Source organism: Odontesthes bonariensis, chromosome 4, assembly GCF_027942865.1.
Source record: "Odontesthes bonariensis isolate fOdoBon6 chromosome 4, fOdoBon6.hap1, whole genome shotgun sequence".
In the NCBI taxonomy this organism is placed as follows: Eukaryota; Metazoa; Chordata; class Actinopteri; order Atheriniformes; family Atherinopsidae; genus Odontesthes; species Odontesthes bonariensis.
In genome coordinates, this window is record NC_134509.1 from 37358732 (window position 1) to 37385350 (window position 26619).

The 26619-nt window shown below is 43.7% G+C and overlaps 2 protein-coding genes across 2 annotated transcripts in view; one reads left to right on the forward strand and one right to left on the reverse strand.

Annotated features, from left to right (window-relative positions):
• LOC142379047 (nidogen-1-like) overlaps nucleotides 1–17154 on the forward strand; it is a 104922-nt gene extending 87768 nt beyond the window's left edge. The window contains exons 16-20 of the mRNA XM_075464125.1: nucleotides 1226–1397; nucleotides 1711–1868; nucleotides 1991–2114; nucleotides 2728–2840; nucleotides 16920–17154. Coding sequence (XP_075320240.1) covers nucleotides 1226–1397; nucleotides 1711–1868; nucleotides 1991–2114; nucleotides 2728–2840; nucleotides 16920–17038 — 686 coding nt within the window. The 3' untranslated portion in view covers nucleotides 17039–17154. The remainder of the gene's footprint in view (nucleotides 1–1225; nucleotides 1398–1710; nucleotides 1869–1990; nucleotides 2115–2727; nucleotides 2841–16919) is intronic.
• Nucleotides 17155–25184: 8030 nt separating this feature from the next.
• Nucleotides 25185–26619, reverse strand: part of tbce (tubulin folding cofactor E) — a 28518-nt gene continuing 27083 nt past the window's right edge. Inside the window, exon 18 of the transcript XR_012769644.1 lies at nucleotides 25185–25373. The gene's annotated coding sequence lies outside the window, so the exon portion shown is untranslated. The remainder of the gene's footprint in view (nucleotides 25374–26619) is intronic.

Here is a 26619-nt window from a genome sequence, read left to right on the forward strand (position 1 = left end):
TAACATTTGTGATCTTTCAAAAACTTTTTTGACACATATGACCATCTGTCTTCATCCATGGAATCTATGAATTTCCTGAGCTTTTCATAATTAGACTTTTGAGAAGAATCCAGTAGGATTTAACTCTTTAACACCTGCTGTACCATATGGGTATTACTTTGGCCAAGTCAAATCTGGAGGACAAAACGCATAGAAAGGCCAGGACATTATGTCATCTTGGAGGCCTCTGCTGGCCAGCCATTAGCCAAGCAGTGGCAATGAGCCAAATGTTGCAGACATTGTAATCCCCGGCGTTCAAGGCAGATGGCCACCTTTCCTGGTTCTGGTTATGATGGAGGTCTCTTCCTGTTAAAATTGAATCACCTCATGGACGCTTAGGATGGAAAATTGAATTGAAGAGAACTCAATGTAGTCTGTTGGTCTCCTTAGCGAGGCAATTATTTTTAATTGGCATTGTATGAATTGGACTAATTTGGAATTTAATGAATTGGATTTGATTGGATTATAATGAATTGACTGTATTTTTACTTCCATGACTACAGCTTTGGCAATGTGTAGCAAAGCCAGGTGTCAATGCAGGCGACAGATAATGGTTCAGTTATGTCAGGGATTGTGAGGATGGAGGACACGGATGTGGACTTAAAAAGCAAAACTGGGTTTATTTACAAAAAAAATAACAAAGGACAAACAAAAAGCGCTGCTAAGCCGGATTCAAAAAACCAAACTGTGACGAAATAAACAAAGGACTTGGCATGGCATAGATAAATAAATACTTAACTTGGAACAACGGGAAGCAAGGCAGGCAGGTCAGGTCAGGTAGGTAAGGTAAGGAAACATGAATGGCAGGGTAAGCAAACAAAGGCAAAGATCCGACCAACTGAGAGGGGAGACTGGAAACTAAATAGGAACTGGGAGTGATTGGGGACAAGGTGCAGCTGGTGGGGAATGACAGACAGGTGAGGGGAATGAACTAATGGCAGGACCAAAAACCCAAAATCAAGACATGAAACCAAAAACACAAGTCCATGGGCGTGACAAGTTACAGTCTTTGTTTTCTTCCTGCTGTTCCTGTGTTAGCTGAGACACTGGTCTGTGCTCCTCTCGTTCTTCAGGCTGTTTGAAGAGCAACACTATCAGCACCAGCATACATTTGCCGATCCACAGTCCCTCCTCAATTGATATTTCCAGCATCTGACTTTAGTTTGTATATTTTCTTCCTCGTCAGAGTTACAGAGTCCTGAAGGTATTGCCATTGACCATGTGGCCCGTCTTGTCTTCTGGACCGACTCCATGCGAGACACCATAGAGGTCTCCAAGCTTGATGGTAGCCATCGCCGAGTCCTCTTTGACACCGACCTGATCAACCCTCGACCCATTGTCACCAACCCAGCATATGGGTGAGAAATGGAAGATTATTTGTGTAAAGGGAGATGTCAGTATTACTGATAACTTTCTAATGTGACGTTTGTTTTAACAATGCTTTATTAACCCAATAAGAACATGAACTTTTGTTCAATGTGAATGGAGCTAAATGGGTATCGGTAAATAAGTGACAGGGCATGCATGCTAGTTTTTCTAACGTTTGTCAAAAGAGTAATATTACAGATAGTAGTAGTAGTTGTAATTATCGTAATAATCTTATGAGATGCAGCTGTTGTACTGCGAGTGCAGGAACAGCTTTCTGTAAATGTTTGGTACTGTTGGTCTTAGGCGGATCTACTGGGCAGACTGGAACAGAGACGGGCCTAAAATCGAGATGGCTAACATGGATGGGACAGGGCGGACTGTCCTCGTCAAAGACGACCTGGGTCTTCCCAATGGTCTGACCTTTGACTTTGACAGCCAGCAGCTCTGCTGGGCAGATGCAGGTGAGTGACACTTTGTGGGAAGGGTTTTTGCTAAGACCCATGAACATATTTCAGAGCTGTTGTTTTGCGCAATGCACTCAAAGTCACATAGTCCTGAAGGATTGAAATTATTTAATCTGCAGGGACCCGGAGGCTGGAGTGTATGGATCCTCACCGCCAGCTGAGGAGGAACATAGTTGAAGGGATCCAGTATCCCTTTGCTCTGGTCTCCTTAGGAGGGAGCCTTTATTACACTGACTGGAGGAGGTAAACGGGGACAAACACACATCAGCAAAACACCAACTTCTTCAGATTTCTTTCAAATGAAACTAAATCATGTCACAGTAAATAGGCCTAATTTTACAGGTCCTATCGTCTTGAAAAAGAGTTGTCATAATTTCATGATTAGCTATAAATGTAGCTATAAATTACAAGGAATTTACCCACTAATGTGGTGTTTAGTTCATGTACAATACAGTAGTACTGTTGCTAAAAAATAAAGAACCTGTTAAAGATACTTGAAAAAAAGTACATCATCTCATTTAAACCAAAGACTATCAAAACTTCTTCATTTGTGTAATTTACACAGAAAATAACAGATGTAGGTTTTTTTGTTTCACCTTAATGTGAGGCTCTTTATCAAAATCAACACACACTGATGTTATAATACAGATTAATGACAGAATTAATGTTAATTTGCAACCGCTCAATTGATCTGCAACTTCATTTCTCTGCTGTTTTTTGTTTCTTCCCCTCAGACTGCAACAGTCAAATCATTATAGGATTTTAATTAAACAGAATAATGATGCTGTGTTTATTGATGATGTAATGTGGTCTGTGTGAAATGTTTACATGATTTGTTGTTGTAAATGTTTTACAGGGAGGCGGTAGTGGCTGTGGACCGTCACTCAGAGAAAGAGACAGAAGAGTTTCTGCCACAGAAACGCTCCCGGTTGTACGGCATCACCACGACTCCGTCACAGTGTCCACAAGGTACAGCTTATTTACTGGATCAGCCTATTAAAGAACAATGGGCCTCATGCAAGAACATTTTTGTATTTTTATTCAAAATTTCTGTCACTTTTTTCGTACGAAGGTCTCGTACGAACACGCCACGTCCGATTCAACAAACGCTCTTAACTTCGGAAAAAGTGTGTAAACGACCTGCGTAAATGATGAATGCCACCCGTATCAAAAAGAAAGAAAAAAAATGTCTCGCCATGGCCAGGCGCTCAATGACTGCAACTAAAGCTGTGCAATCAGACGTTGCCTCATCATGATGGCTCTTCGATGGGGCGGTTAATGAGGGGGGTCTTCTGGCACCACCCTTTCTGGTCTGCCTCGGCTGGTTCAGGTGGAGACCCTCGTTCATGGCAATATTGTGCCATGCCTTCTCTGGGCTATAGAGAGGTTTTTCCCACCTGGCCTTCAGCTCAGTGCACTCCACAACGGCACGGGTGCTTTGATGCGTATATGTGTGCAGTCTAGTGCTCTGATTATGATTGGCAGTCCAGCCACGGCATGAAAGTCCCTCTTAATTTGTACTGGTTGGACAGCGGTGTATGGGAATTAGATGTAGCATGGGTGATAAACTGATGCGAGCTTTGATGACCAAGGGGAGCGCACGACTCACAGAGGACTGGGACACCCCATATCTGTCTCCAATCTCCCTCTGAAAGGTTCCAGTGGCCAAAAATCCAAGGGTGGTGAGGACCTGGACGTGTGGTGGAATTGGGTTTGATCGGCGTGTTTCTCTCTGGAGTTGTGGCACTCTCTGGCGCACCCTAGGTAGCAGCCTGTTGCAGCAGCTCCCGGTGATTTTTTTTTTTCTCACCTTTTTCGTCCTTTCTATCACTTTTTCTTAGTTGTGTTTTTCTTTCTTTTTAATATTTATTTATAAACATCCCCTACAATGGCCACTTTTTGTTTCGGGAGATTTTTGGTTTGTTTTCTCCTCTTTTCATCACTTTTTGTCACGGTGAGCCACGCACAGATGAGCCACGGCATTGTTTACACCCGCGACCAGCTGATAGCCCTGTGTAAACCTGCGCCACTGCCCAGAGCGAGGCAGGACATCCCGAAGGAGCTGCAGAGGAGACGGCGGGGCTGCAGAGCTGGAGTCTGGCGGAGAACCAGGAAGAGGAGATTTAAGCCTGCAGTTCCAGCAACAATAATTGGCAACGTGAGGTCACTGGGGAATAAAATGGACGAGCTCGGCGCGCTGATAAAGACCCAGCAGGAATACCGGGAGTGCGGTATTATGTGCTTTACGGAGACATGGCTGCACGCACACGTCCCGGACCACAGCGCAGCTCTCCCCGGCTTCGCGACCGTACGGGCGGGACGTTTTACTGAGCGGTAAGAAGAAGGGAGGACGGATTGCACTGTACGTGAATGAGAGGTGGTGTAATCCCAGACATGTTACTTTGAAGGAACGTCTCTGCACCCCGGACATTGAACTGTTAGCTGTGGGATTACGTCCGTTCTATTTGCCCCGTGAGTTCTCCTACGCAATTATTGTCACTGTTTACATCCCTCCATCAGCTGATGCCGAGGCTGCTAGTGACGTCATCCTCTCCACTGTTTCCAAACTCCAAACATAACATACAAATGCGTTTGTGAGTATAAATGGTGACTTTAATCATGCAAATCTGGACTCAACTCTGCCAACATTCTTTCAATACGTTGATTGCCTTACAAGAGACAATAAAACCCTGGATCTCCTGTATGCAAATACAAAGGATCCATACAGGGTCACCGCCCTCCCCCCCCTCGGTAGATCTGACCATAACCTGGTCCTCCTGGCACCAACGTATGTCCCCCTGGTTCAGAGGCAGCCTGTATTCACAAGGACTGTGAGGAAGTGGACTCATGAGGCTAATGATGCCCTACAGGACTGCTTCGAAACGACTGACTGGGACGTGCTTTGTGTGCCACATGGAGAGGACATCAATGGCATGACAGACTGCATCACGGACTACATTAAGTTCTGTGAACATAACACACTACTGGAACGGACTGTACGTTGTTTCCCGAACAACAAACCCTGGATCACCAGTGACCTGAAAGCCCTCCTGAACAGGAAGAAGGAGGCCTTCAGGGCAGGAGACAAGGCCCAGATGGGGAGCATCCAGCACTACCTGAGGGACAAACTGTGGCAGTGCAAGGACTCCTACAGGAGGAAGCTGGAGGTCAAGCTCCAGCAGAACAACACCAGAGATGTGTGGTCGGGGATGAAAGACATAACCGGCTTCAAGGTGGAAGGCAGACAGACTGTGGGCACCCTGGAGAGGGCCAACGAGCTGAACACCTTCTTCAATAGGTTCAGCTCCCCACCCTCAGCTGTCTCCTCCACTTCAAACCTCACCCCCCCCACCACACATCCTGTGAACATCAACCCCCGACTGCTCTCAACGCCTTTGTCCTCCACTCCTCAACCCCCCCTGCTGAGTGCATTGGACTTTATTACCTCACCTCCGGACTGCTTTTACCCCACTGAGGCATCAACCCCCCTCCCCCGCCTGACTGTGAGTACTGGCCAGGTGAAGAGACAGCTGGAAAGACTCTACCAAGGCAAGGCTGCAGGACCTGATGGCATCAGCCCCAGAGTTCTGAGGACCTGTGCCAGCCAGCTGTCTGTGGTATTCCAGCACCTGTTTAACCTGAGCCTGTACCTAGAGAGGATCCCAGCACTGTGGAAGACGTCCTGCGTGGTTCCTGTCCCGAAGAAGACGACTCCTTCTGGACTCAGTGATTACCGACCAGTAACCCTCACATCTCATGTGATGAAGGTGCTGGAGAGACTGGTCTTGACGCATCTCAGACCGCAGGTGGCTTCTTCCCTTGACCCTCTACAGTTTGCCTACCAGCCTCACCTGGGCGTGGATGATACTGTTGTTTACCTGCTGCAGCGTGCTCACTCGTACCTGGATGGATCGGGTTGCACTTTGAGAATCACATTTTTCGATTTTTGGAGTGCATTCAACACGATCCAGCCAGGTCCAGTGACAAACAGCAGGTCATGGGGGTCGACACATCCATCATCTCCTGGATTGCCAGCTACCTGACAGACAGACCACAGTATGTCCGGCTGGGCAGTGTTCTGTCTGATGTGGTGGTTGGTAGTACAGGAGCTCCTCAGGGGACTGTGCTGTCTCCCTTCCTGTTTACCTTGTACACCACAGACTTTAAATACAACTCAGAGTCATGCCATTTGCAGAGGTTTTCGGATGACTCTGCAGTTGTTGGTTGTATAAGGGATGGACAGGAGGGGGAGTACAGAGCGCTGGTAGAGGATTTTGTGGATTGGTCTGGAAGAAATCACCTGCTTCTGAATGTGGCAAAGACCAGAGAGATGGTCATTGACTTCAGAAGGAGGAGGACGGCTCCAAAGCCTCTGTGCGTTCTGGGAGAGGATGTTGCAGTGGTGGAGGACTACAAGTACCTGGGAGTGCACCTGGACAACGGACTGAACTGGATGCAACACCGATGCTGTCTACAAGAAGGGGATGAGCCGACTCTATTTTCTGAGGAAGCTGAGATCCTTCAACGTGTGCAGCAAGATGTTGGAGATGTTCTATCAGTCTGTTGTTGCCAGTGCACTCTTCTTCGCTATTGTCTGCTGGGGGAACAGCATCAGAGCCGGTGACACCAGCAGGCTTAATAAACTTATTAAGGCTGCGGCTACACGAAAACGTTTTTCACTGTAAACGATACTTTTTCTTATCGTTTCGCTGTCGCGGCCACACGGAGCCGGCGTTCCCACTACCCCAAAACGATAGTTTTTGAAAACGGGTTCCAGAGTGGGAAAGTTTGAAAACGGCCTCGTTTCGTTTCCATTGTTACAGCTAAAACGTTTTTGCGTCAGTCAAACGTTGACGCTGTGAGCCAATTTTAACACTTCTCTATTGTCTCACAGCGTGGCGTGACACAGTGGCGTGTGTACTGCATCGTTTCATCGTTTTCGTCTGGACCTGATTCTTTACAGCAGCACGTTGCCGTGTGGTCGCAAGAATTTTCGTACCCGTTTTCAAAAAAAACCTCGTTTCGTTTTCGTGTAGCCGTAGCCTAAGAAGGCTGGTTCTGTCATCGGCTGCAAACTGGACTCATTTGAATCTGTGGTGGAGAGGAGGACACTGAACAAACAACAAACAACAATCCATCATGGATAACCACACCCATCCTCTCCACCAGCTGCTGGTTGGACAGCGGAGCACCTTTTCCAACAGGCTCATCCAGCTCCGCTGTCACAAGGACCGATTCAAGAAATCCTTCCTACCAGCAGCCATCACCATCTATAACACCTCCCCTCTGGCTGGAAGAGAACTTCAAGCTCAATAGGCTTGAAGTCTCTCCTAAAAAACAACAACAAAGGAAAAAAAAATAATAATAAATAAAAATACTGTAGATTTGTATATAGCGAATGCTTATTCACTATTTTCATTTTATTTATTTTATTTATTTTATTTATTTTATTTATTTTATATTTATTTTATATTTATTTTTATTCTATTCTATTTGCTTGTTTTTACTTTAATTGTTTTCATATATTTTAGTGTATGCTGCTGCAACAAAACAATTTCCCAAATTGGGATGAATAAAGTATTTATCTATCTATCTATCTAGCAAGTTGCATATTTGCAGCAGCACAGTCCTTGGCAATCTGGTCAGCCATTTGTCTGTCTACACGGTCTCGGAGCACACATGCGCTAAGGCATCCAAAAGTAGCAAGTCAGCCGCTGGTTACACTTCCCATTGACCTTGTTATGTACAGAGTCAAATTAACCTTCAATTAGTGCATAATTTAAGTCAAACAGTAATATCAGCATCATTATGGGGTATAATGTATATATTTATTTAGGTTTGCTTCAAAGTAATTAAATATACAATCCATTAGTCAAGCAAACTTGATTGGAATAACAGCGGCCTATTTTAGGAAACTCCTATGACAGGTCTGTAGCACTCGTAAATTCTGTTCGTACCTGAAAGAAAACGTAAAATACGAAGAGATTGGTGAATGCGCAAATTCTCTTAAATCACTCTTACGCACGACTTAAGAACAAATCTGTGCGTACGAACGGTTGTTGCATGAGGCCCAATGTCTGCTAAGGGAAAGGAAGCAAGAGAGTGAGAAGAGAGGATCAGAGAAAATGCAAAGCTATAGTCAGGTAGTTAACCTCGCTCAGCATAAAGACTGTAAGCAACATGAACAGTTGACCTGTTTAAAGCAGTCATTTCTTCTGCTGAGCAGTCTGTCAGAGTGCTTGGATGTCTCACTTCTCTGCAAGCAGAAATGTTTTGGACAAACACAAAGCTTCTGTTTATATAAACCTTTCATCTCGTAAAACATTTTGACAAATCAATCGCAGGAATATTAATGATTACTGCAGCAGGGAGGTCCAACTATTGTTCCTGTGGCCTCAGTCGGACACTTTATTAAGGATCCAAGCCTTTGTTCGTGTGATTTGTGTCTCCTGACAAACCAAAATATCTGCTTTGAGGACAGTTTATGAGGGCCTTTTGTACTTCACCTGCATGGCTCTGCGTTATGTGTGTTTGCATGGGATGATTCTTCTGTTCTGCCTTGCGTCTTCAGTAACATGTCATGCCCCATGAACTATGCTTGTGAAGATCACGACCACGACATTATCTGAAGCTCACGTGACAGTGATTGGCTTTGCTGCCACACTCCTGTGGCTCACCAGGATTCACTTAGCTGCCTCACCAAGCTTTTAGCTTTACACAGATTAACTTCATGATGTGTTGGGAATAAGCCTTGAATATATAAGCGGGCATTTGTGGGGGTTAGCTTAAGTCCCTACGGAACAAGACAAGCTGTTTTCTTCTGCATCCAATTTTTATGCTAAATCAAAAATCATTGTTGATGATGATCAACCAGATGGTGACGCATTCAGCCCCAAACTGTGTAACCGCACAGACTAATCACGCTAACAATAGATTCACTTGGATCAATCTCAGATTTAAGGACACTCGAACAGGAAGTGGATAATAACAACATGGACTGTTGTGTTGAGGGGAGCGTCTGCAGGAGAATCATAATCATCTATACCTCCACAACGATTCATTAAAAAAAGGAAGGACTGTCAGCTGATTAAATGTACAGAAAGTTTGGGGCGTACCTGACCCAAAGCATCATGAGGTGTATACATCCACAGACTCCTGATCGGTTGGTTCATATTGATGCAGCTGCCATGGATTCAGCTTAAGTCTACCGTGTCTTGACTTTGGGGGAAGTTCGTTTTTTTTTTGTTTTTAAACCTGGACCATAAAATCCATTCATCTACTCACCGATAACAGTTTGGTGAAAGTCGGACACCATTTAGATTACTCGAGATCCACGTACATCCATATAACGGGAGTGAACAGGGCATCGACAATACAGCCTTTAAATAAAGGCTCTAGCATGTTTGCCGCGTCTGCTAGCGTGAGCGGTGTTGATGACGTCACGATTTTGTGCCGGCTATATATAGTGGCTCAAGTCGATGCGCCAGTAGTTGCAATTTTCTCCGTCACAGAGGTGTCGCTGCTACGTGAAGGTTACCGCTACTCTACAACCATGAAAGTCGAGAAGAAAACAATGCCACTGTCAAGAGCAGGAACACTGTCATCAATGATACTGCTGCAGTATCTGGATAATTAAATTTTTTTTAATTCAGTTAAAAGAGGTGAAGGTCTGAAGCCCCCGGCATCACCACTTGGAGTCTCTGCCCTCTTCTTTGCCTTCACGTATCTGTCCCGTAGCTTCTTCCACACATTCTTCCAGAACTCTCTTTCTTTCCCCAAAGTTCTGCCAATCTCTGTCCGCGAGTTTTGGGAGTTTACGTGGTCCCTGTGCTGTTTCACTGCAGTTTCGTACAGGTGCCTGTACAAACGCACCTCCTGACTGAGCCTGGTCTCAAATTGGTCCATCCGGTTTGTCGTTCTCGGCGCAGCCAAGTTACAAAAATCGACTGGTGCACGACAAAGCGCTGCGCCGTCTTTTCAAGGCAAGCGCCCAGGCCTGAAACCTCATTTTGACGTCACGGGCCGCCACTGCCGTGAGCGACGCGTCAACTGTAAATCCGCATTAAGGCATTATCTGTCTTTATTTCACCAATACTTTAAGGCGAATGAATGAATGAACGCGTACTTATTGCACTGTTAGCTCATAGCTGCCATGTTGTTGTTATTGGGGGCTATCGGGGGTGTTATGTATGGATCTTACTTTATTTAGTGATTGATCGCCACCTAGTGGCTTCCATATACCTTGTCAGTATGTTCAGTTCAGCTCGGAGTTACTCAGTAAACAGTCAAACTTATCACTGTCTCCGTCTCCGTTATTATAAAGATCACGGATATCACAGTGGCGACGAGGATGGGATTAATGCAAGGGAAATAATCAAAGAAAGACACCGAAAGGATAAAGGACAAGTACAGAAGGGAAAGTTACGGTCTGAGGATAACAACTGACTGTTGAAACGGAACTTGTGCTAGCACCATGGCGTTCCAAATAGGTAGCATTGGGCAGTATAAGGAATCGGAAGAAGATTTTGAATCCTATCTCGAACGTTTCGAACAGTGGATAATTGCGAATGCGGTGCATGCCGACAAAAAGGTCAGTGCTTTCTTATCTACGATTGGGCCAGACGCATATCGCCTACTGAAGAACTTAACTGCTCCAACAAAACCTAGCACTATGGGCTACAAAGCACTTATCAAGGAGCTCACTGATCATTACAAACCACAAAAGAATGTGATTGGGGAAAGATTCCGGTTTCAACGGAGAAGCCAGCAAGAAACCGAAAGTGTAACCAGTTTTCTGGTAGCTCTGAAACAGCTCTCCATACACTGTGAATTTGCTGGACATTTGGATGAAGCGCTCCGGGACAGATTTGTCTGTGGACTGTGGTCAGAAGCTATGCAAAAACGACTTCTGACAGAACGGGAGTTGACTTTCAAAACTGCTTGCGACATTGCCTGCACGATGGAAATGGCATCTAAAAACACAACGGAATTATCAGACAAGGCAATGGCGACATCATCAGAGGTGTGCACCGTATCCAGCCAGAAGGTGAAACGTGAGCAAATGAGGCGTGCCAATGCGAGTGGTAACCAACGCGACGGATCGGCAGACGTGAGTACACAGCAGTGTTATCGCTGTGGAGGCAAACATGCAGCCAGCAGTTGTAAATTTAAGACTGAAAAATGTCACAGTTGTTTGAAAATGGGGCACATTGCTCGAGCATGCAGAAATAGGAACAAAGCTATGCCAACCCAGTATGTTGAACAAGAGGATGCAGTTAATGAAAGTGAAAATGAGCTTTTTGGAATTTTGTCAGTGTACACAGCTACAGATGGGAATCGAGGCATTGACGTGCAGATGCACATTGAAGACAGTCCAGTGCAAATGCAGTTAGACACTTGAGCTGTAGTGACACTAGTGTCTGAGAAAGTGTACCAGCAGGCCCTAGCACATTTACCCCTCCAGCAATGCAATTTGACATTGACAACTTTCACTGGAGATGTCATTCCCTTGAAGGGTCAAGTAAACGTGGCTGTCAGATACGACACGCAGAGGCAGACACTGCTACTTGTAGTCGTTAAAGGGGACCGGCCTGCGCTACTAGGGCGAAATTGGTTGAAGAAGATAAGACTCAACTGGACGAGCATATTTGCTGTTGAACACAAAATTGATCAGCAACCAGAGGTGGCGGCGTTGCTCCAGCAATATGAGTCGGTGTTTCAGGAGGGGCCTGGCGCCATCCAGGGGTTCAAAGCACAAATCAAAATCAAACCAGAGGCCAAGCCCATTTTCAAGAAAGCCAGACCACTACCCTATGCCTTAAAGGAGGCTGTGGAGAAAGAACTGGACAGGCTGGAAGCCATGGACGTCGTCTCTAAGGTGGATCGCAGTGAGTGGGCCTCACCTGTAGTGGTAGTCCCAAAGGCAGACAAAAGCATCCGATTATGTGGCGATTACAAAGGCACCATTAACCACAGTGTGGAGGAGGAAACATACCCACTGCCAAATACAGAAGATCTGTTTGCAACCTTGGCAGGGGGTAAGTGGTTTTCAAAGCTGGACCTGTCGCACGCATACCAACAACTAGAACTGAGCCCAGAATCTGAGAAGTATTTGACAGTAAATACTCATCGCGGCCTGTATAGGTACCATCTCCAGTGCACCCTCAATTTTTCAGGGAGTTATGGATCAGGTGCTGCAGGGATTGGAGGGAGTCACCTATTTTTTGGATGACATACTTGTCACAGCAGACACAAAGCAAGCCCACTTACTGAGATTGGCAGAGGTCTTGTGCAGACTAGAGAAATTTGGAATCAGGGCAAAGTCTACAAAATGTCAGTTCATGAAGACCCAAGTGGAATATCTGGGGCACCTCATTGATGGAGAGGGCCTGCACCCCACAGAGGAAAAAGTGACAGCCATAGTGAATGCTCCTAGGCCTACAAATGTGTCAGAGTTGCGGTCGTACTTAGGCCTCTTAAATTAGTATGGACGTTTTTTGAAAGATTTAGCCACTCTGCTACAGCCACTTCATGCTTTGCTAAAGAAAGATGCGCCTTGGGAGTGGACATCTGCCTGCGATGCTGCTTTCCAGCAGGGTAAGGAGCAGCTCTTGGGAAGCACAGCGCTAGAGCATTATGACACAAGAAAACAAGTGCGGCTGGCCTGTGATGCTTCTCCGTATGGGGTGGGGGCAGTGATTTCACATGTGTTGGAGAATGGTGAAGAAAAGCCGATTGCATTCGCATCCCGCACCCTGACAGGGGCAGAAAAGAAGTATGCACAAATCGAGAAGGAGGCACTTGCAATTGTCTTCGGAGTCAGAAAGTTTCACAAATACCTTTATGGGCGGAAATTCATACTGACTACTGACCACAAGCCACTGTTAGCCATTCTGGGACCTAAGTCAGCTATTCCAACTCTGGCAGCACTAAGAATGCAGCGCTGGGCACTAATTCTCATGGCGTACACATATGACATTGAGTACCGCAGATCAGAGGATCATGGAAATGCAGATGCATTGTCCAGATTACCAAGAACACAGAACGATGACACGGCAGCGGAGCAGGGGATCTTCTACTTCTCCTATGTAAATGAACTGCCAGTGCAAGCTGTTGGGATAGCGGAAGGCACCAATAAAGATCCTGTTCTCAGCAAAGTGCTGAACTACATTCTGGAGGGCTGGCCTGATGAACTGCAGGATAGCCTGCTGAAACCCTTTTTCAGTAAAAGGTCTGAGCTCTCAGCAGATCATGGCTGCATCTTATGGGGGCTTAGAGTGGTCATTCCTCCAATGCACAGAGAACGACTGCTGAATGACTTACATGAGGGACACCAGGGCAGATGCTTTAGCCAGGAGTTGCATGTGGTGGCCTAAAATAGACAATGACATTGAAGTCAAAGCACAAAGTTGCCAAGCTTGTCAGGCTATGAGGAACATGCCTGGGGTGGCACCACTGCACTGCTGGAAGTGGCCAACTCGAGCATGGCAAAGGATCCACATTGATTTTGCTGAAAAAGACAAGCAACATTTCCTGGTGGTGGTGGATAGCCACTCAAAATGGCTTGAGGTGGTCCACATGACCTCCACAACCGCATCAAAAACCATTGATGTTCTTCGGGGTCTATTTGCAGCTTATGGATTGCCAGAAGAATGTGTGAGCGACAATGGGCCGCAGTTCGTCTCTGCTGAATTCCAGGGGTTCCTGAAGAATAATGGAATCAAGCAGACTTTGGTCCCAGCGTACCACCCTGCCTCAAATGGGGCTGCAGAGAGATCAGTGCAGACACTGAAAGCGTCTTTGCTGAGGCAGGTGCTTAGTGATGGCCCTGCAGCCACCAAAACCCCTCTTCAGCATCAGCTTGCGAACTTCCTCCTAATGTACCGCAGTACACCCCATTCGGTGACAGGCTGCACACCAGCAGAATTGTTCTTAAAGCGGCAGTTGCGAACCAGATTCAGTCTTCTCAGACCTGACCGTGCAAAGTTCATGGAGGCCCAACAGGCCAAACAAAAAGCATACCATGACCGGCCCTCGTCTGTTCTGCGGGAATTCAATGCAGGAGATCTGGTCCAGGTCAGAAACTTCCGCGAGGGGAAGGAGAAATGGAAAAAGGCAACAGTGGCAAAGCAGCTAGGGCCAGTGACTTACCTGATTCATGATGGATTACGAGAGCGCATGGTTCATATTGATCACATGCTGGCCTCAAAAGAATCTGGAGAAGTGGCCAGGGGCAAGGCCACGAACACTGCAAGTGACCATGACATAGCGCTACCAGCCTGGGAGAGAAATCCACCTGCAACACCAGGGCCTACTGGGGCCAACGATGAGGATCAAAATGTAGCACCTCATCAGCCCCAAGTTTATATACACACCTCAGCTTGGCCACCGGTAACTTCACACACCCCAGCTCCGGTGCAGGTCGCCTCACCTTCAACAGCACAAATGCCACCAACTATGGCTCCCACCATTGCGCCAGAACCACAAAGGTACCCTCAAAGATGCCACACTGCTCCAAAGAGACTGGATTTGTGATTGGGTGGGGTTTTTAGGTAAAGGGAATTAAGTTTTGGTAACCTTATTGTTGGATCTCTTAGTTTCAGAGAGTACAGTAGTATTGCTTAGAACAGGCACCAGCTAAGTCATATTAGGAATAATCTCTTGCTTATTTTTATGTGTTGTAGCAAGTAAAAAAAAGAAAAAAAAGGTTTTCTATACTTAAAAGGGAGGAGTGTTATGTATGGATCTTACTTTATTTAGTGATTGATCGCCACCTAGTGGCTTCCATATACCTTGTCAGTTAGGTGACTGTATGTTCAGTTCAGCTCGGAGTTACTCAGTAAACAGTCAAACTTATCACTGTCTCCGTCTCCGTTATTATAAAGATCACGGATATCACAGGGGGCTTATAGACATTACATTACATTACATTACGGTCATTTTGCAGACGCTTTTAACCAAAGCGACTTACAAATAAGTGCGTACAACATCGGTAGGCAAAAGAACTTCAGATCACAAGAAATCATAAGTGCATTTCCTTCCAATACCAAACAGCTAAGAGCAAAACTAGTGCTAGAGTAAGTGCGATAAGTCAGGTACCTCAGCCTCTCACCAACTGCACACCAGTCACAGCGGGGTGGGGATGCAAACCCTGGTTCGGGTAGGGGAAGAAATAAAAGAGGTAAGAAAAGCAGGAATGGGATGCAAAACCTGGTTCGGGTAGGGGAAGAAATAAAAGAGGTAAGAAAAGCAGGAATGGGATTCAAACCCTGGTTCGGGTAGGGGGTAATGAAAATATAGAGGGTGCCAGTGGTGGAGGAAACAATAAGTGCGTAAGGAACTAGGACGGAGCAGGGTAGTTTTTCCTGAAGAGGTGGGTTTTCAGCCTGCGGCGAAAGATGGGCAGCGACTCAGCTGTCCTGATATCAGTCGGGAGATCGTTCCACCATCGGGGTGCCAGAACAGAGAAAAGCCGTGACCGTGTCGATCGTGCGCAGGGACCCCTGAGTGACGGGGCAGCCAGGCGCCTGGTGGCCGCAGAGCGAAGTGGTCGGGCGGGGGTGTAGGGCTTGACCATAGCCTGGAGGTATGAAGGAGCTGTTCCTTCCACTGCCCTGTAGGCCAGCACCAGAGTCTTAAACTGGATGCGAGCAGCTACAGGGAGCCAGTGTAGAGAGCGGAGAAGGGGAGTGGTGTGGGAGAACTTGGGGAGGTTGAACACCAGACGAGCAGCAGCTTTCTGAACCAGCTCCAGAGGTCTGATGGCAGAAGCCGGGGCGCCAGCAAGGAGGGAGTTGCAGTAGTCCAGGCGGGAGATGACAAGAGCCTGGATGAGCACCTGTGCTGCCTTGTCGGTGAGGAAGGGGCGAATCCTCCGGATGTTGTAGAGGAGGAATCGGCAGGAAAGGGTCACTGATGCGATGTTTGGCGAGAACGACAGTTCGTCGTCCAGGGTCACACCTGGAGCTTTCTACACACACGTCTGGTGGGATGACGTCATTGACGCGCGCCGCTGCAGCACAGCTCATTAACTCCATGCTCTGTGACGGTCGGCTAACTTCACATGGAGTTTACTACTGCTAGTTTTGTGCAACATGGCAGCATATTTATCAGATTTTGACGACGTGGACGGCGACTTTGAGTACGGTGGACAAAGGGTTTAGGTCCAGCAGGTCCACCATAAAGAGAAGACTTCACGCGGGCAGACACAGACAGTTCATCACAAGCTGCAAACAAGCCATAAATCTCGAGCATACAAGGCCAGATTAAACTTTGACAAGATGTCTTAAAAGCAAAGGAATTATGGGATAGCACTTTTTAAACAGAGGAAACTAAAATCAACCTGCACCAAAATGAAAGGAAGAAGAAGGGAAAAGGAGGTCCTGACCTGCACAGGGATTTTATTGTTGTGGCCCCTCACTGTATGATGTCATGTTTGTTTCCAACAGACTGCAGTTTAATGCAGTGGGAGTACAGATGTGCACAGTGAGTGTAGTACTGCAGGCTCATATAGCACATGGATGGATATATGCGTGGGAAATGCAGGCTGATGCATCCTCAGAGAGGCCAGCTGTGGATCTGTGGTCTCACAGCTGAGCCCGGAACTATACAGCAAGCGGCAATGAGAGACGGCTTCACGTGCTGGTTTCTCCGGAACACCAGTGGGTCAGCGAGTTTCAGCAGGCACTGACAAATATTCATCAAGTCCCTAAAGCTGCAGTCATGTTTTTTTACACGCTGCACCAGCAGCTGGTTGATCTGTCAACAAAGACGTAATAAATCCAACAGTGCATTAGGATGTTTTCACTCTTGCTGTTGGGCCTTTTGGAGAGTTTTATCCCGAATTAAATTATTTTGTTTTTGTGAGTTTGGTGAAGGAAGTTTCCTCCTTGTAGGCAGTTTCTTGTTTCTCACTGCCAGAGGGAGGTATAATAAAAGAGTCTAAGTTAGAGCAGCTTTCGGCTACCTGATTTGATTGATGTTTAAAGTAACAGCCCTGGTGTCATTGACTTCCTAAGCTTGTATCCCTCCTTTCTTCCCATTGTTTAGTTTATAACTACTGTTCCAACAACGGTGGCTGTTCTCACCTCTGTCTTCCACGGCTGGGAGGGTTCAGTTGTCGCTGCCCGGACACCGCTGATGGCCCATGTGTGGAGAGGAACCTGTAAGTCTGCAGAGCGACAATACCGCTGCTGCTGCTGCTGCAAGGGGAAAAAAATATATTGTTTTTCTTTCTTTTCGAGTATCCTACTTTTCTGAATTAAACAGAACTTTTCTTGGATCATTTAAGAGTTCATGTGTCTTTTCAGCCATTGAAAGCTGTTCAAACCTTCGATCGCAGTATTTATGATGTCATACTTCAGGTGAGACAAGTCACTTTCTGCCTGTTACTGTTAAGTTCAGATGATTTGTGACCAGGACTCATGCTTTGAGAGTTTCAGTCCAACATGTGAAATAACTGACATAAATAAAAGATGGTTTGTCTTTTCAAAGACAGCAGATGACTGACCGGGCAATATATATTTGAAACTTAGATGAACAATACACTTCATGTTATGTTTGTAATGTTTTTGGATCTTTTCTAACCTGCTTGTTTGCTTTGTTACAGATGTGCTCTTAAAGTTATATGCAAGGATCAATCTGATGTTAAGCTAGCAATGCAAAGTTACTGGGGGGGGTTAGCTTTTTGAACTTTTCTTAATAATTCAGCTGCAGTCAGATGATGACAAACAATGCATAGTCGTGAAAAGATGTGATATTATCGGAGTAATTTCTTTTGGTTTGATTTGTGATGATATAAATAACCACAATAAAGGTAAAAAAAATATAGATATTATCTTACTTCATCAATCTTTTGTGGATAAAGTAGCAAAATGCTTTAAAAAAAGTTTCTTTCCATGATTTGTTTCTGTCACATGACTGATGATCTCAGTTCATTTTGATGTGAACATTTAAGGTGGACCACTAACAGAATCCAGATCCAGTGGTGATGTTACACTTATCCTTTGGTTCATTTTAAAACTCACATTGTGTTTTTTTGTGAACTTGTAAATAATTATCTTACATGCAGATGACAATGTTGTTGTTTTTTTTAATAGTGGTGATGTGAGCCTGAGTTTTATATGATTGAGGATGGCTATTATTACTGTGAAGGTGTTTGCAGGAAAAAGACAGTACATGTCATTTTCTTTAGAAATCAAATTTAATTAGGATATAATTAAACTTCAAAAGCAGTATATTTCCAAGTTTATTACACTGAATGTTGTACAAAGAATTTTTTTTAATATTAGATTTAAATTGGATTTTAGAATGCCACATTGAAAGTCGTAGAGCCCTTTTTCTTGTTAGTAATGGCAGATACAGAGCAGTCTTACTAGAAAAGCTTTAATAACCTGTAACAAAAAATGATTTGTGGTAAGTATGCCTTTTTCTGGATTTTCTTCAATAGAAAAATAGTGATCCCAGCCTCAATTTAAAGTGAAGACCATGTAAAGCTTTGAAAAATGAGAAAATCAGTTTGTTGTTTTTGCTTGTGAACTCAACAACATATTTCTTTATCAGTTTAATAATGAAACTGGAAAGATGTTGAATTATCACTATATCAGGCAAAAGTTGTGTGGTAAATGTCCATATAAATTCTTTTTCTCAGCATTGTTGCAGTGCAGAGAATAATTGAGACTGTGTCTGCAGTCAGTGTTGTTGCAGTCCTGCTGGCTGCTCAGATGTCTGTTAACAGGAAATGCTTTGCCTGTACTGACCATCAACCAAAGATATTACATTAAAAGCCTATAAGCCTTAATAAAACATTTTTCATTTCACCAGTCAGTCACCTGTTTCAAGTCATCCTTCCTGTCCTGTTCTGTTCGTTAGGAGGTTCAGAGGTTAAAATCTCAAGGCTCAGCCTCTTCTCCTGGCCTGCTCCATGATAAAGGACAGTAGCTGTAGTCATCTTCAAAGAGGATTCCAACAGACTCAAAATAAGGAAAAATTCTTCCTAAAGCCATCCAGAAAAATGTTCCAAACCTTCTCTGCAGTTTGAGTAAAATGTAGCTATTTTCGTTGTGGGTGAATGTGTAGAAGAAAACCCTGTGTAGCTTAAGGCATGCTGTATGAGTGAATGGGTGAATGTGGCATGTTGTGCAACAGCACTTTGAGTGGTCGGCAAGTCTAGGAAAGCACTGTACAAATACAGTCCATTTACAATTTCACAAAGGCTTAAATGTTCTTTTTTTGTAGAATAATCATTTCTACTTATTAAATGATAAATACGGTTTATTCTTTCTTCAGCCAATTGTCATTTGCTGATTCAAACTACCGTGCGTCCGTCTGTTTCTGAACACAGCTTGACTTGTGTTCTCTGTTGGTTTCTACTTACTGAAAATATGCTGGGCAAAATATTCAGCTAATTAATGACATGGCATCACAAAAAGAATAATCATAAACAGTTTAGTAGTACTGAAGCCTGTGTTGTCTCATGGGAAAGACGTATTAATTTTTTTTCATTCCAAAGCGCTTTGGTGCTCACTGCCACTGTAAGGCACAGCTCAAAATGCATCACATCTGTCAGGAACAAATGTCAACCACTGAAAGTAGTTACCACTCCTGCAGACCTTTGTTTGAGAGCATTATTGCACAATAGCTCACACACATATGCTTGTCTCCGTTTGTGAGGACAGTCAGTGACATGTATTCTAAGGCTCTTTACTACGACTCTGACTTGAATCTAACATGAACCCCCAATAGGCCCTTTGAAGATCTCTGCTGAGGTGGAAAAAGACATCCCTGCACAAATGTTCTAAAAAAGACAGAACTATATGCACATCAGCCATAACATCATGATCACTCACCTAATATTAGACAGGTCCACCTTTTTCTGCTAAAACAGGCCTTACCCTTCAAGTCATGGACTCAGTTAGAGCTCTGAAGGTGTGCTGTGATATCTGGCACCAAGCTGTCAGTAGCAGTTCCTGTAAATTGTGAGGTGGGGCCTCCAAGGATCAGACTTGTTTGTCCTGCCCCATGCCACATGTTGTATTCAGTGATTTTAACTTCCTAGATACTTGCCATAATCTGAAACCAAGTCTTAATTATTTGCCATATAAACCTTTTTTTTTTTTTTAAAGGGGAAAAAAATACATGTCCTGTGCTTGTATGGAGTGGTAACTGTTCACTGCTCGTTACGTACAAAGTCTATGATAGGAATAATGTGAGTTATATGTACTACTATTTGTAAAAGGAAAACGGTTATATTCATCCATCCATCCATTTTCTATACCCGCTGAATCCGTCGGTCGGGTCGCGGGGGGGCTGGAGCCTATCCCAGCGGTCAATGGGCCCTGTTACGGTCATATTCTCTATTTCAAATGTTACATGGTTAAATTTCAAAAAGCTCCATCCTCTGCAGAAGGATTTGCTCCAGTGAGGGTTGGTTAGGGTGGCTCCACCCAAGTGTTTACTATTATTTATTTCATAATGGTTGTAATTAGATTTTTTTCCTTTCCTGCTCTAGATAACATCCCTTGAAAAAGTATTCATGCCTTTGGCATTTTTCGTATCTACAACCTGGACTTGAAATGGATTTTGATCAACACAATATGCCACACTGACAGTTTGAAGGTGTACTTTTTTTTTGTTTATTGTAAAACTTGTAATGGATGTCTGAATTTTCATCTCCCCAGTCCCTTTAGTAAAACCTCCAAATGCAGCTATATTACAGCTGCAAGTCTCTTGGGGATCCCTATAATTTTGTCACCTTTAGTCCCTGGGATTTTTACTATTCCTCATGACAAAAATGCTCATATCTTTCAGGCTGGATGGATTCTGTTTATATACAGCAACCTTTAGGTCATACCAAAGTTCTCTATGAGGTCTGGGCTTTCACATGGCCTTTCAAAATATGTCTTTCCCCATAAACATTCAACTAGCGCTTGGTATGATGGTTCTATGCCCCATGTGGTGTTACTTAATGCCCCAAAAATTCAGTTTCAGGCTTATCTGACCAGAGCACCTACTTCATGTTTGGAGAGACTAATAGATGCACTTTGGTGAAGTCAAAAAAGCTTTTCATGCAATTTTTTCTTCTTCTTCAATCAATGTTTTATTTATTCATTTATTTATTTCTTGACCACTCTTATATACCATATTTATGGAGTATACATTTGGTCGTGGTCCTATGTACAGACACTGTAATCTCTGAGTGTCTGTACACTGAGTTTTAAAGCTCCTTCAGGGTTACCTTGGCTTCTGGTCTTTGAGTTTTGGTGGCACCACTTTCTATTTTTAATATCTGATGGATGCTCAGTTTTCTTTTTTTAATCTTTTAAAATAATTTGGGTTTATTTGTGTGGGGGCATTTATTGGAATCCTGAAATATGTCCATCTAAATTACCACCCTAGCACACAGTAATCTCCAAGGGACCTTAAAGCTGCGGTCGGCAACTTTTTTTTAGTCATATTAGCTTGAACTGTCATGGGATTCTGGAAGTAGAATATTAAATAGGCTGTTTAGAAAAAATAACGAAATCTGTTGCTCCCTCTGAAGCCTGTAATCATGCTTGCAAAAACTGAGCGCTCCCAGCTGTTTTTAACCAATCAAGTTAGGGTGGAGGAATCCTACCTGTCAATCACAGCTTGTGCACACGCTGCTGAGCGTGAGTGCCCCAGCTTGTGTGCGCTCACACTGGTGTGAACTCACGTGCACAACCTCGTCCACAGAGGGGGAGGGGTTTGGGGGGGCGATTCGGAGCTTGTTAGAGGTTGGGGGAGGGACCTGAAAGTTGTATCAGTTCGAATTTTCCGACTTTAGACTCGCAATTTTGAAAACCTGCCAACTGCAGCTTTAAAGGGACACTATGTAATAGGGGTGGGCGGTATGCACGGTATCATACCTTATGCGGTATTTTTCACCAACGGTAGAGATTTTTTTGGCATACCTTATACCGCAATAGCTCATGAGTCCAGCAGTAATGCAAAGTTTTGAACATCCGCTTGGATATGCCGGGCAACAGTAATCGCAAGACAAGGTAACACGAGTTATTTGTTTTACCACCTGCGGGCTAACCATGCTGATTTGAAACGAGTCAAAGCCGGTGTTCTGTCGATTTCTGCTACTTGTCGAGATTTTCTACTTTGTGGTTTTGCGCATGCGCCGAGCCGATTTTCTAAGTTTCATTTTCACGCCCATAATGTTTTGCGACCCTGTGTCTCAGCTGGTGTGTAACGGTAACATCCTCAAAATCCTGATTATTTTCTCTTTTGGAAGATATGCAAAGTAATAAAAAACTTATCGTATTAACAAGCAGTTAGCTTAACATGCACAAATGGGGTGTCTGAAACATGACGCATATTTGAGCATGTTGAATAAGTGGAAGGCGCCTATGAAAGTTACGTTATCCAAGAGGCAGCGGCTTTTCTCTCACAGAGTTTATTCGAGGAAATTGACCTTTTCTTATTTTTTAAATATAAATATAACATATATATTTTTTATATTTCCTGTGTTTACTGTTTGGCAGAATACATTTAATTTAATATTGCTGCAAACATCCTGATTGAAAGTGTTTATTTGGTGCTATGGTAACCACTGAGAAACTGTTCTGTTGTAATTTATATACAAAAGTACCATACCGCGATATATACCGTATACCGTCAGTGGCTAAAATTTTACCGGGGTATACATTTTAGGCCATACCGCCCAGCCCTACTATGTAATATATTAAGTCATTAATCAACATATTCATTCATAAATTAGTCCTCATTGGTGTAAAATTATCTCTGTCAAAAATCTCAATTATCCTCCTGAGTGAAGAATAACTTGTCTGAATCTACATAGAGCGGGCAAGCTCTATGGAGGCTGCCATGTCTATGAAAAACGACGAAGTGCCGAGAGGGACATAAAGCACTTTGAATCGCGTTTTCCCCAACGCCAGGCCTCCAAGCGGAAATTACGTCAATTTGACGTCACGTCCGGCGAATGGCTTATTACTGGCGCTAATGGTAAATAGATTTTATCTCGTAAATTATCCCACTAATAATGCATTGATTGTTACCAAACTTCTACCGTAGTACACATAGGCTCTTAACTCACAAAACGAGGCATTAGAAAGTTTGTAAGTTTACCGGGAGTTTATTTAAAAGAACACTTTCCAGATAGCAACACACTGCTGCTAACGCTACCGCTGCGTCGACGTCACTTCAGGTAACCCGGAGTATGACTAATTGCATTGCTTGCACACCAAAGGCTATGTCAACTTATGTTATCTGACATGTTATCTGTCATCTGTATTTATAGTGTTATTGTATGTGTGTTATGTAATCCTTTGTACTCTGTGCCTTGATGTCTTTTTGTTTGTATGGACCTTGAGTCTGAATATATCGCTTCTTGAATCTTGACACATACCGCCTGCCGTAGTTCAAGAAGTTGCAACGCACATTTGAAAACGCGAGGCACTAGAGAGCAAATTCATTCGACTTTGCAAAATAAAATTGCACCACTAGATGGGGGAAGAAATTACATAGTGTCCCTTTAAAGGAATGTTTGCAAATGACTTTCCTGGACATTCCTGAAAAGGTTCCCTGAAGAATACATTATGATAACACCAAGTGACTGAAAGGAAATGTTCCCAAAATATTTCCTTATCTACTAGGGTACACACCTTTACAGCATATGCCGTAATTCATACATCATGCACCATGAAAAGCCTCTGTTCACTTGTTTAGCGTTTATAACTTTATTCACTTTGTTCTGTTTTCCATTTCCAGCCCTATGCATCCTGTCTCATAAGTGTTTTGCAATAGAAAAAAAAATGCAATTGCTCAGGAAAGTCCTGAAGAGCAAACCTTGAATATTGGAGGTTAAATTAATCTTAACAGGAAAGTTAATGTACAAACACAGCGATATCAAGGCTGCCCACAAAGACTGAAAGGAATGGAAAGACTAAATCATAACAGCTATGTGGGATTTCACGGCTTTTCAATCTTAGCCTGAGTCTAGAGAAAGTTCCTGTGCCTAAAAATCGAATGCATCTGCCCCTCAGCGACTACAGACCAGTTGCCTTAACATCCCATATCATGAAAGTTCTGGAGAGACTGTTATTGGCTCACCTAAATAAGCTAATGAACACCTTTCAGGACCCACTACAGTTTACTTATCGCCCCGGGGGTTGGTGTTGAACATGCCGTCATCTACCTGCTTCAGCAAGCCCTCTCTTAACTGGACAAAGCAGGCAGCAATGTGAGGATCATGTTCTTTGATTTTTGCAGGGCGGTTATGCAAGAAGCTGCAGAAGACACAGGTTGATAGATCCACAACCACCTGGATTATTGTCTACCTGGCAAAGAGACCACAGTTTGTGAGATTGAAGGGTTGTGTATCTGAGAAGGTGGTCAGCAGCATAGGAGCATCACAGGAGACTTAACTGGCATGGTTTCTCTTCAGTCTGTACACCTCGGACTTCCATCACAACTCAGAGTCCTGTCATCTCCAGAAATACTCCGATAACTGCAGATGTTGGGTGTATCAGTGATGGACAAGAGGCTGAATACAGGGAACTGGTCAATCACTTTGTAGCATGGTGTAAGAACAATCATCTAATTTAGAATAAAAACAAGAGATGATCATGGAATTTTAAGAGGACCAGGAGTAAACATCCAAGTCTTCATCCAAGATAAACAGATGGATGTGAGGAATACAGATACCTGGAAGTTTACCTGGACAGCAGACTGAACTGAAAATGCTAAATTGAGTTAAAAGACGTAACAGGCAGTGCTTCTTGCGGAGGCAAGAACCAAAATGTTGCATATCTTCTACACGTCTGTTAGTACAATCTGCTTTGCAGCCATCTGTTGGGGCAGTGACATCAGAGCCAGAGACGCAAAGAAACTGAACAAACTGATGAAGAAGGCTGGCTCTGTGCTTGGAACTGCTCAGGAGCCCCAGGAGTTCATCGTTAAACAAAGAATGCTGCACATGTTGGTGGATTTAAGGAGCAACACTGACCATCCTCTTCATGACATTATGTTGAAACAACAGAGTGTGATCAGTTTAAGGCTGCAAAAAAGAAAGATAGAGGAGTTCTTTCCCACCAACAGCAATATCTGTTTATAATTTTAGCTTGTAATTATTGCTTTACAAAACAGAAAATAAATAAATTACTGCAACAATATAATTTCCCTTTGGGATAATTGAAGTATTTTTTCTATTTCATAATCAAATACCAACTAGAATGGAAGACAAACTGTCGTGGAAAAAAATCTTCCCTTGTTTTCTAATACCTCTGATGAGAAATGAAATATAGAGATCTCTGTCGTTTTTGCCGGCCACGTGTTTATTTTCTTCTGCAAAAGGGTCAGTCAGCACCAGTCAGCGTTCATGGTGAAGAAAGACCCAGGACAAAGGAAATCAGAAGCATTTATACAGGAGGAAGGGGTTTTGCTCTTTCAGGTGTGTATTCTTGTCTCCTTGCCACCCCCCCGGGGACGGTCTCGCACTTTGGGGAGATGCAGAATCTGGTAACAATGGTCATTCGAATGATTATTGTCTCTGTGTTAATCAACAGACACATGGTCTGCAGACATTGGGTCTACAACAAGGTGTCATTTAAAAGACAAGTGGTTAGCAGACATCGAATTTACCATAACACACATAACTCCACCACAAGAAACTGGAAAAATTTTAATTCATTCCTCAGTCAGAAAAGATATACCTGTATGCTCTTATGGAATTTCAATCCTCAGTAGAACAACATTGAATCTTTGATCTTCAATTGAGTCTTTTTATTTTTCTTGCATTCTAATGTAATAATTGCATGTGAAAGAGGAGGAAGTAGAAACTTTAATTTTTATGAAAATGTGAACACCAACAAATAAACCTGTTTTGGAATTATGATGGAATTAATTATAAGTTGTCATAAGAGTTGCATCCTTTCAGCTCATTATTGCGCTGGTGTGATATCAGTTACATGTACTTGTTGAGTCTTTGCAGCCTGGATTTACTATTTATTTGTAATAGGGCTGGGCGAGTTAACTCGTTATTATCGCGTTAACGCATTAATTATTTAACGCCGATAAATATTTTATCGCGCATTAACACGTGTTTTATTTATTTTCTATAAATAACAATAATAATAATAATAATAATTAAAAAAAATTGGGGGGCTTTTGTGCCTTTAATGGATAGGAAAGTTCAGAGAGACAGGAAGCAGGGGGCAGAGAGGGGGAACGACATGCAGCACAGGGCCGTCCGATACGGGACTCGAACCGGGGCCAGCTGCAGCGAGGACTATAGCCTCTTGTACATGGGGCGCCTGCTCAACCCACTACACCACAAACCACCCGTTTTATTATTTATTTTATTATTGTAAAAGTCTGTTGCAGTCTGCTGCGGAACCGGAAAAGAAAGTAATTGGCGGATCCACCAAACATGGAGAAGGGTACGGAACTTTTACTCAGCCATTTTCATTTTAAAGTTCTTCCAGACGGCGGAGTCGACAGAACCAAAGTCATCTGTAAACACTGCCAAGTTGAATTGTCTTATCACCGTAGTAGTTCCAGTCTAAAATATCACTTAAGAGGCAAAACACACAACTGATACCAGCAAGTCATTCAAGGAAACAGACAGTAGAGCGAGGCTTCTACAGAAAAACTACAGAAAAATGCTGATGTTAAAAGTGTGTTTGCACAACAAATGTTATGGCACTTTCATTCATATGGCAGTATATTTAAAATAAAACTAAATGCTAAAAGCTATACACTA